General features: G+C 38.5%; 1 protein-coding gene across 1 annotated transcript in view; it reads right to left on the bottom strand.

The window, feature by feature from the left end:
- clvs2 (clavesin 2) overlaps positions 1 to 3306 on the bottom strand; it is a 41353-nt gene extending 38047 nt beyond the window's left edge. The window contains exons 1-2 of the mRNA XM_069195750.1: positions 2992 to 3306; positions 2078 to 2524 (exon numbers count right to left, since the gene is read on the bottom strand). Coding sequence (XP_069051851.1) covers positions 2078 to 2466 — 389 coding nt within the window. The 5' untranslated portion in view covers positions 2467 to 2524; positions 2992 to 3306. The remainder of the gene's footprint in view (positions 1 to 2077; positions 2525 to 2991) is intronic.
- Positions 3307 to 12063: the final 8757 nt, after the last annotated feature.

The following is a 12063-nucleotide window of genomic DNA, read 5'->3' as shown; positions in this document are numbered from 1 at the left end:
TCTGGGTGCTGTGGTTTTCTCCCACAATTCAAAGCCATGCTGGTGCTGTAGGTCATTTAGCCCTGGAGTGATCATCTACTCTCCTTCTCTTGTTTGAGTCCAATGGAATATCCTGCCTTGTGCCTGATGTTTGCCAGGACAGGCTCTGGCTCCCCAGGAACACCGCTGATGGCTAAGGGACGAATCGCTGGGTGGATTAAAACAAATGCCAATCTTTAATTTTAATCAAATGCATTTTTTAAAAAAACAGTCCTCCTGAGACTAAGAATAAACCGATTAAAATAAATTACTGTAAATGTAAATCAGGCCTTATTTTTTGTTATTTTAAAATGTTTAAAAATCGGAGTTTTTTTCTTCCTTACACTCTTTGAAAGCAGAAATCATTCGGGGCTTCCACCCCTTGTGAGGAAGTCACACACCTAAAGAAGGCTCCATGGCCAAAACGTTGTGTTTTCTTCCTTCTCTTTTCAGCATGGAATAAACCTATTACGTTTTCCTTTGCAAACTACTATAGATACTGTACCAGGACTTTGATTAAATGTACCTCCATCAGTACATCATGAGTTTTGAAATAAAAACCAACTGTGATTCTGGTATATTAAGGACTCTAAAATATAGTATTGCCATAACAGTGCTATTTCTGGTGTGTCTCCTTGACACAATAGGTATTTTGTCATGACTGACCTGTTTAAGTAGGTCCAAAATCTATTAAAACCTCTTCTTAAAATTACTTCTGAGGAACACCACATACTCTGTCAGATGAGAAATGAGGCAGTCACTGCTTCTTTATAAAAAGGATGACATTATTTGTTTTGTCTATCAAGGAAAATGAATCAACAGAGTACAGTATAAGATGCATCGTTGTTAAAATATTTATTCATCATTTGTTTGTGGCATTTTAGTGTCAGGTGAGTTTTCATCTGTCTTGAGTGGCCTACACAGTCATTATAGCACCTTGGTTTGAAACGTCATCCTTTCCACCTCATTCACCTAGTTTATTTAATAGTGTGTATTAAACTACAGTTATTCATTCATTAGCCCTAAGTCATTAGTAAGTGGTTCTTCCTTCAGAAAAGACGTCTGGTCCAGGTGATCTCTGCTCAGACAGGTGGTGGTGCCAGCACATTCAGGTAGACTGGCAGTTCCCCAGAGACCCCTGCCCTGATATCTTGTGAACAAACAGTGGGGAAGCCTGTGTTGACCCACTTTTCAGGACTGTGTAGCCTAAATAGATGTACAAGATGACTCCTTAACTAACAAGAAGATAAGATGACATTGAGCTAATGGACAGTTTGACATATACTGTACATACTGTATACATATACATATACATATACATATACAGTACTTTACTGTAAGTGCTGTATATGTAAGTGGATTTGTTATTATTAATAACTAATATTTTTAATAGTAGAAACAGAAATAATCAACATTGCAAAAGATATACTGAATATGCGAATGGAATACAGTACCATTAACAAGATGTTAATTTTCATTTGTCTATAAGTAAACGTAGAGTATTAAAAGGCATTAAGTGCCTTTTGGTCTATTGAGTTGACATTTCACATCTAGTTGTACTGTATAAGATAGGAAGCAGAAAAAATATTTTGATTTTGACTGCGGGGGGAAAATAGTCTGAATTTTATGACATGGAGTTCGGAGTTATTAGGCTTACACTTCTTATCTCCTTCGTATCACAATACATGTGGTATTGATCTTCAAACACATAATCAGTAATGATAAAAGATTCGAAAACTATGTTGTGCACTGGGTTAGATAATGTTAATTAAACTTACACTACTTTCTGTTTGTACACAATAATTTACACAGAATTTTGTTGAACTTCTACATATTACCATTAAATAAATTAGATATTGATACATTAGTCCTTGAAGCGGTAAAGCTACTGTAGGACACACGTGCATCTATAGAATTCAGGCTATGGCAACAGAATTCAGATTTGCAGTACTGAAAGAACAGCTCCGAATATTATTAAAATACAGTTGCAGACTAAAAACAGTACATTTCCCATACAAAAACAACTATATTAATTAAAATTAGAGCACAAACGGATTACCTGCTCTGGTCCCAGTTTGCGGCGAAGAGAACCATTATCTTCCTGCCGTAGCGGTCCAAATTGGACAGGACTCCAGGAAAGCCGTCTTTCAGAGCCTGTTTGATGCCTGGGTCTGTCGCTTTGAAGTTTTTAAACATATCCAGATTCTGTTGGCGGTATTCAAAATACTGAGCCAGCAATCTGAAAGCTTCGAAGTGGTTAAATTTCCTCGCTCTGAGGAATCGCAGTATGAATCCGTCGTCTGTCCTGAGAAAGCCGATGTCTGGGCGGGTGATAATCATATCCCTCACCTCCTGGATATCCTGATGCAAAGTGTCGGGATTTTCCTTCAGTTCCACCTTGGCTTTCTCGAGCGTTTCGGGGGACAAACCCGCTTGCAAATGAGTCATTTTGGCGTATTATGTTTTAGCGTTCACCACCAGTCGTTAAAAATGATAAGAAGAGACCCTAGCAACAAATGCGTCAGGTATTTAAAAATTCTTTAGCGCGTAGTTTGCAAATGCACACTTGGTTTTAAAATTAGGCATGTGCACATTTTTAAACATTAATCCCCGTTTTAGACAACGTCACAGTAATATTTCTTTCTAATCTCATACATTCCGATTTTACGGAGATTTATTTCAGCTAAGTCCTAACGATCCATTAAAAATGAATAGATTCATAGCCGTGGATGCCAGCATGCGGTGTTTGTTTTAAAAAAGAGATTTAGAGAATAGATCCTAGATCCCACCCTGACATAACGCAATCAAAAAGCCCCTTTTCTTTTCATCCCCACCCCAGAGACCCAAACACCACAATCACCAAAAAAGCATTACACTATCCTACCATCAAGCGGCCAGGCGATGCGGCACCCTGCAGCAACTCTTGTCATAACAATCCCTTCAAAACCCATTTCATTTCACAACATAACTTACTGGCTCCTCAAAGATTAAAGAACGCGAAACAAGAGACTGAATCTCGCCGACACCATCAGTCTTGCGATGCGGTCATTTTCCATCGCTTTGCAGGTAATTTTCTGTTACAGTTTCAGTGACTCCCTGTCCTGATGCCTTATGCTCACAATGTGGTGTGTGCTGGAAGGTTTACGTCAGTACTGCTGCTGCGGCTTTGTTGCTGGTGAAAGTGACTAAAAACCACCGCTCCGGCGGTACAATCTGTCAGTCATCATCTCCGGGAGGAAGGATGAGTCGCGCATACGCTGTTCAACACATCCTCACACCTGCTCCCCGATTCTGCCAGCTAGACTCTTATCTATCGTTATATTTTAAACACGGTTCTTCTTCACCTAATGCTGTTCATTTCGATATTTCTCATTTTCTATTAATAGGCTTTATAAAAAAAAATGCTATGAATGTTTCAAAATATCGGAGGCGCTGAATATAAAAACCATTGAGATCTTACTCTTGTATGATTTATTATGAATGGATAAAACCCTTTTCTGCAAACACGGCATGGCTGCAGACTGTAATTTCTGTCATTTTAAATGTGTCTTACTTGAAACTGAATACAAAGAAAAACTGAAAAAAATGATTACATTCTAAGACATCCAGGTTATTAATTTCACACCCGAAGAAGGCTCCACAGCCGAAACGTTGTGTTTCTTTTCTTCTCTTTTCAGCAGGCATAAATCTTTACTTGTTACAATGTATCATGACAGCCACTGAAACATGTTAAGATCAGGAAGGTTATTACCCTGTCTCCTTCATCCTGTCAGGGGCAGATCTAAAATGTAGTAAGTACTGTAGTATAGGAAGAGCTTTAGATGCTTGACAGTTCTGTTAGATGACTACATATTAAATGGTCTAATACAAGCCATCATTTCCCCCATTTCCCCATCTGATGGCTTTAAAAGAGGTGGACAAAATCTGCTCCACTTTGCTCAGTGTGTCAGATGTATCATGGTACACAAAGGCCAGATTTGTTTTGTATGAGCTGGTGCAGTGCATGATGAAAGAATCATCAGCCTTATCAAACAAACCTTTTTCGTAAGAAACAGGAATCTATAGTGACAGTGGATCTTTTTCATACTGGCTTCTGACTCTGGCTCATTAACCCTCCATACTAAGCACAACAATAACTGTCTTTAAAATTATTATAACTTTTAGTTCTAGAATTGGCATTGTGCAATCAGTGCATATTATTACCATATGCACTATTTCATTCTATCACTATGCACTGAAAATTGGCAACTCAAAATTCCCAATTGCGAAACAGCATAGAGTGGAAAAAATATTTTATTGCTGGACAAATCTCTAGTCCATACAGCACAGAACACTACTGCTGAACTACAAATATTTGGAAAAGATAAGTGACAATTTTATGAATGATTCTACATTTCTCTGCATGCAACAATTTGTGATTATGTAGGTTTTGCTGGCTCATTTGTATGCATGTGCAGTATATCTAAACAAGATATACAATGATACTTCTGCCTCTAAACATCAGTCTAAACTGGCATTCTCTAAACTTTATTCTATTTTTCTGAGCTATGCAATACAAAGGAAGAGAGAAAGCAAGTCTGAGCAAGTCACTGGTATTATTAAGCCCTTGCACTTGATGGAAATATATCAGCATGTTCTCCAACATTTAAATGTTGGGATATTCATTTAATATTTAATGTACTTTAGTTAAAGTGTGTTTAGCCCTAGATATTGGGATGTTAGGTGGCCTGGATGTGATATACAATAGAATTGATCATTCATTCATCATGGTGTTGGATCTGAGATAAGACAGCAGATGGGTTATAGACACGCCGTAGCACAGAATTCATGGGGAATGAGAATGGGGTACAGAGAGCAAATCAAGGCAGTTAGACAAAGAAAGAAAGAGATCCTTGGAGACATAGAGATGAGAGAGAGATAATTAGATGTTGCTCTTTTGTACATATGGAAAGAAAGTGATTGGATCTCTGTACCTGCTAAATTAGGTGTGTAATACAAAACAGCTGCCATTTACTGCTTACTGTTCCATAATGGAATCATGATTTCAAATGAAAAAACTGAAACACATTATCATTTTTAAAGTGCTTATCTAATAAAATGTTTTCTTCACTATATCCCATGTTCCTGATATCACAGTGAGGATTATTCATAATGTCTTGGTCTTTAATGAAAATGGTGACATTTGAGCATGTTCAGTCAGATTAGCTCGTCCCAACGTTATTTTACAGTGTTTGCAAGTATGAGTAAAACAAAGAACACAATGACCACCCATATACAGAATGGGCCACAGGTTGTGCCATGGTGAAGAAAAGGATTTTATGTAAGTTTACGTGTAGATAGGTCTTGACTTTATTGAGGCCCCGAGAGGTGAAAGGTTACTGAGGCTGGGTGACAGCCTATTACCCCTGAGGGAAGACAGAGCAGGTGCAGGAGGAGAGAGAGAGGAACTGGGTGAGACAACATTTAGAATGCATTGTCTGAACAGAGGCTACAGCAAAATGGGCTTAATGAGCTAAGTGCATAACTGTTAGAGTCATTCTAATGCATAACACTTGCTTTGTCCTAATTAGCACTATTTCAGCCGAGCAATTCTTCTGTTGCGATGCATTTGAAATTAGCATAAGTACCGTGTCTTTGAAACTGTGAAGATGTAGTTTTGTTGTAGGAGGGGGGGGGGGGGGGGGGTACAGGAGAACTGATTTTCTTCTCTTGGAGTGTGTATCTGAAGTACCCAGTATGCTTTTCCCAGCTGTCGGCAATTAAAACATGAAATGGTGTTGCAATACTAGGAAAGCCAGATTACTGTATTTCCCAATAATGATAAAGATGAGGCACAGACCAAGACTCATACAGAGATTCAGCTTGAACTAAATGGGTTTAAATTGCACATTTCAGCACAATTGAAATACGGCACACATACTGAAATCATTAAATAAATTGAAAAAAAAGCCTGTTTCAGGTGTTGTGGGTGAGAAATCCAGTGGGCCTTGCAGTTTGGTTATTACACAGTTATAGAAAAGAACAGGTTCAAATATAAACCAGCAGCTCTTTCCTGTATGGCCATTCAGCATGAGACATGGTGGCTCAGTACCTTTTGATCTTTATGTGCTCACTTCACAGATAACATCTAATAGGCTATACGATGAATTTTACCTACAGTACTCATCTATACCTTTTCATGTCAAAACGTTACCAGTATTGGGTCAAGGAAAAAGCTGTCACAAATATCAGACACACAATTGCCTTTTGTTCTGCGAACACATGGATCTCAAAATGAGAGAAGACTGGATAAAACAAACTGGGCAGTTGTTTTCTAAGGCTGTAGAGATATTTCTTTTGAGAAAAGACAGTTATAGTTTTCACCTTTGTAGATAGAGTAAATATCTTGTCACAATGGATAATAATTTTTCAAGAATCTTTAACATGCAATTTTCTTTTCAATGTAACTGTTGTGCTACCTCTGTAGAATTAAGAATCTATCATTAAGAATGTGCTGTTTCTCAGTGCTGGTGCTCTGGGTTCGATGCTGCACCTGGGGTACTATCTGCTTGGAGTTTCTCTGTTCTTCCCCTGTTTGTGTGGGTTTCCTCCCACCGTCCAAAAACACACTGGAAGGTAACTGGGTTCTGGGAATATTGGCCCTGGTGACAGTGTGTGCATGTCTGTGTCTGTGTGTCTGCTCTGGGATGGACTGTTGTCCTGCCCACCTGTGCCTGTTGCTTTCTGGGATAGGTTATGGTTCCCACATGACTCTGAATTGGCAGAAGCAGTTGGAAAATGGATGGACGGATGTTCTTATTGTAGGTTTTCATCTCATTCTCTGTGAAAAACGAAGATGCCCATGGGGCATGCACTTATGAGGATCTCACGTACACGTAAAAGCCATTGAAAGCCATTGAAATCCATGCTAGTATTTCAATCCAGATTCAATCCATGCTAGTATTTAATAATCCTTTAATAATAATAATAATAATAATGTTACTTAAATAAATATTATAATGCTGAAAAAAGCAGAAACAGAAGAAAAAACAATCTTAAAACAGTATTTTTTAGAAAGCCTAGATTTGAGTGTACTCAATGTGACTGTCTCAGTTTTCATTTTAGACGATGGCCCTGAGCTTTGGGTAATAGTCCAGTCTAAGTGAAGACTGTACAGTACGACAGGGAGGAAACAGATAGCATATTGCCTAGTTAGAGCCAATCTAGCCAATCCATAAAGAGCCTTGAATGTAAGCAGAAGAATTTACTCTAATCCTGAAAGGAGCCAGTGCAAGGATGCCAAGACAGGAATGATATAACCACTTGTGTGTGACCTAATCAGTCTTCTGAACATACTATAACTACATTGTAGTGTTAGGGACTGAATGCCACATATACAGTAGGTAGGGTATTACAGTAATAAATCCTTGAAAAAATAAACTTTACTAATTTGTCAGCTATAAACATTCTTATATGTTATCTTGTAAAATTTCTTAAATTGAAAAACAATGCTATTTCAATATTAAAAAAGCACAGGTATTAAAGAAAATTAAAATTAGATAGTGACTTATTTGTTCTTTTCATTCCAAGTGGGACAAAGGCTACAATTACAATTGGGGTTTTCAATCCTTGGTGGATTGATGTACCTCTTCCCAAGAGAGACTAATCTTGGATAGCTCAACTGCCATGTTTGTTTGCCTGATGGTGTCCATTTTAAGGCGGTTTTTGGGATGTGATCATTACCCATTCTAAATACATAGCCAAGTCATTGCAGTCTCCGATATCCGATTTCTGTAATTACATTCTGACTTCCAGTCCTTCCGTACAGGTGGTGGTTGGATATTGTATTCAACCAGAAGATGCAACATACAGTATTCTACTAAGACTAGCGTTGTGGAAAGCTTCGACCTTCTTCATGTCTGCCAGCACCCAGACCTACAGAACAGGATGGACTTAATGTTGCTCTTTTAAAAGTGAATCTCAGTTTTGAGGCTATTCTTTTTGGAAACTTTTTGCACCCAGCTTTCTTTGCTGGCTGAGGCTGCACAGTTATGTGAAATTATCCACAAACTCAAACACCCCTTATGACAATCGGTGCAGAGGGAGTGGTGTTGATGCACATCACTTGACTTTTGCCGGTATTGATGTTAAGAACTACTTGTCAGGCAAACATATCAAGACCGTTGGCTTTTTCCTGTAGATTGGAGTGTTTGGGGGACAGGACAGCAAAGTGATCAGCAAAGTCTAGGTCTTCCCGCTGTTTGAACATGGTCTGTTGGAAGACTCTGAATGTCGTGTTAGTCATGATCCAGTCTATGGTCAGAAGGAAAAGAATAGAAGAGATAATGTAACCTTGTCTCAATCTGGTTTAAGTGATCTCAGCAAGGTTCTCAATGTACTGTAGGTCCTCTTGTCTCTACTGACACTTCTCTTTGCTTCCCTATCTGTTTTTATAGGCTATCTGAGTCAGTTCTTGACTAAGTAGCCTTCATTAAGTTGTTTTCTCTCCTTAATTTTTTGCCATATATCAGGTGTTATCCACTCTTTAGCATAGCAAACTGTATAGTTTCAAGATAAGTGATTTTAATAACATCCTATTTTGTGTTTTTGTTAAGACTCTTCCTCTCTTTCAGTGGCGACATCTACTGTACTGAAATTGGTTTAAAGCTCCCATACAAATTCCCTTTTCTTCTTGGGCACTTGTGTTTTGTGATGTCCAGCCGCTTTGGGTCCTGCCCTGGTGTTATCATCTTTGTGAGTATGAGCTACAGCAAATAGATAGTGATCAAGTATCAATGCAGAATGGTAAACACACAATGGTATTATTGTCCAAAATTGGTAAACTCTCATGTCAATAATGACCTGCTCCACTGGCCATTAATGATGATGTGGACTATGCTTGGAGATTTTGCCATCTGGCGACTTCCATGTGGGCTTATGACTGTTCTTATGTGGGTAGATGTTACTGCCTATGACAAGGTGGTTAGTTTGTGTTGTCAGATATCACTGTGGCGTTCCTGTCACTAGTTATCTGGAGCTTGGGTACTTAGAAACAGCCATTTGGAGTTTTCTCAACCATCTTTGTCTTCTTCTTCAGCTTCATTAGTTGGTCCACAGCTTTGCAGGATAGTGAGTTTGTAGAACTTTGATTTGAGACATGCTCTTATCACCCTGTCACTCACTAGCTCCTGTTCCATTAGGATCTGGCTTTCTCATTGGAAAGTACAATGGCTACATCATGTACTGTGTGTATGTACTTTTGTGGCCTGAGTAAAGAATAAAGGTCCCATCACTCATCGCCAGACGTCAAGAGCCAGTCGCTTGTCCCCAGGATATTGGGACTGTACCTCCTCGGATCACTGAGGACTTGTGCTGTCTTGGAAGCTCAAAGGCCGTTCCATGTGCAAAGGTGGATCTTGGTTTTAGGCCCCAGTAGACTCTCCATCACACTCCTGACTTCCGTCTGGCTTTCATCAAAGGGTGATCATACAATCACACTGTAGTTTCTGTAACAGTTGATATTTTTATGGGATAATGTTTTGCCCAAGAGCCAGACTGGAGGACCGGCGTGTGGTTTTGGTCTGGCACCTCACCTGAAACCAATCCAGTATGGTTATATCCCCAAGAGTCAGGACTCATACGGGCGTAACTCTCAGGATCTTAAGGCACAGAAGCTTCCCCACCATGTCAAGGTCACGACACCGAGGGGAAGGGCGAATTGGTTAGTTAATAATTATTTATAAATAGTGAATTAAGACAAATCACTTGCCATGAGGATACCATTAATAATTTAACAAGAGCCATTTTAGTGCTCTGTACCTGTCTAATGGCAGATTGAAAGGGTTCCAAAAGTTTATTTATAAATAATAAATAATTATTTAAACTGAGATGATTACAGTATGTTCTAATATTTTCACATGAAGAGGCAAATTGAATTTTGGGGCAAAATTAGCTAAAAGTTTTGACTGATTGCTCCTTTAAAAGCTGCGGGCACCACACCAGAGCTCAGGGTGTCATTTATTATGTTAAGCGCCAAGGGGCAAAGGGCAAAGAAAGAGGAGTGAAATTAAACAAAGGGAAAGAGCTCCAATAAACAGGAAGTGTGTCTTCCTCCCAGGGAGGGCTCTGGTCCAGCATGATCACGGACTGCATCAGAGGTTATTGAAAGTGATGAGATGACACTTTCTGTAGGCCTTAACAAACAATTAATGGGGGATATCAGGTTATCTAGGATTAAGTGATTATGCTGAAAAAAAAAACTGGAACAAAAAATATTCATTTAAACCAGTTTAAAAAAATGTCAAAAACAGACAATTTATTAATGGTCTAATTTTATTGATCAATTCAATGTGCCACACTTGCATTTAATTTGAAGCGCCAAAATAAAAGAAAAAACATTGATTCAAAATTAATATGTTTAGAATTCTTAGATGTTTTCTGTTGTGTGACAACTGTAGTCTGTGTGCACCTTAATATCACAGATATTGTAATTACTTTGAATTGTAATTTATATTAAAAGGTGTTTGGTAATGTGAAAGGTTGCAGACAGCTCAATATAATTTGTGTGGATGTAATAAGACTTCTGAGAGACAGTGTCCTGTGATATTTAATGCATTGTTTACCAGCCCATACTGTGTGTCCTGGGCTGATCTTGTGAATATTTGTAGAATGTCTGCTGGTGTCAGATAATTGTGTACAGAGAACATGCAGCAAAATGATGCTTCGGAGCTTATCTAGAGAGCCAGATGGTTAAAGCAGTCTATTTTTGGATTCCCTGTTATTCTGACATCTCAAGTTAAGGAACTGAGTCATGGTGGAGTGATAATCAAAAATAACATGAATCAGTAAACCTGAAAATATTATATTCATTTGAGATTTTGTTCATTAAAAATGCTTCATTTAAACGCAGGGAGAAGACAGTACAATTGTACTCAGTCTCCCTGAGAAACCAAAAATGGGAAGAGCTGTGTTAAATTATGCCTGATCATCCAGATTTCAGAATGTGATGCATTGCAAGTGGCACTTAATGGACTTCAGTATCTTATCAAACACTTGCTCGGAGGCTCTGCCAATATGGTCACTGCTTTTGCACTGATGTTAAAAAGGAGCAGTATGTACCCCCCACCTCTTACAGTGCATGATAAATTACACACCATATGGCGAGCCCTTTGGCTGTGTAATGACCAGGTTTTCATTTCAATGTGTGACATCTGGGCAAATATACATAATGTTTACTGGTGTGGACAGCCTCATTTAACAGACTGGAGATAAAGGGTTGACGTACTGAAAGATACAGGAAAGGGAAATGTGTTAATCCATTCTATGTGAATGTTTAATAACTGAAGATCCCTGGATTATATTTCCCTCTTGGATGTAGTAACTAAATAAAGTGCTGCTGACAATAAAAGGACAATAGCCGAAGAAAGCAACCAATTATAGATTTATGATTCCATTATAAAAGGAATCTCTACACTGAAATTTGTCTGTTTATTTGCATGTAGAAATGTACATTCCCTTACCTGTATACATACTGTACACATATGTTACTGAAAAAGAAAAGTAAGTACGTGTCTTGTAGCTGTGCATACTGTATGGTTTAAATGATTAGAAATAATTTATTTCAGGATGTTTCAGAGGAATGATCTGTCCAAAACATATACATAAACAGCCAACCACAGCAGACACCTGCAATGACCCAAACGGCTGGTGGCGAACAGGCAAACTCCTTGAACTGACAGGTGCACCAGTGCCCTCCTGTCACTTTGCACTCTCAAGACATACTGTATGAATGCGCTAAATACCTCCTATCCTTTCGCACAATCTGTAAATTGTATTGTAAATAACAATCGTGTAATTTGTTGTAAACTTCTGTCCTTCTACTCTTCTATCGCTCTTAACCAGCTCGCTGATAAAGCATTTCATTGCTGGCAACACCACTATATGCTGTACTGTTACTTGATACTTCATACCTGATACTCGATTGATTGATCATGTAACATTGTTCAGTGACAATTCATCCCCGTAATAAAAAAAGGTGGCAAACAACCATTTAAGCTATTTATGCTC

Source organism: Lepisosteus oculatus, chromosome 2 (genome assembly GCF_040954835.1).
Source record: "Lepisosteus oculatus isolate fLepOcu1 chromosome 2, fLepOcu1.hap2, whole genome shotgun sequence".
Lineage (NCBI taxonomy): Eukaryota > Metazoa > Chordata > Actinopteri > Semionotiformes > Lepisosteidae > Lepisosteus > Lepisosteus oculatus.
This window is presented reverse-complemented; position numbering and strand designations above follow the sequence as displayed.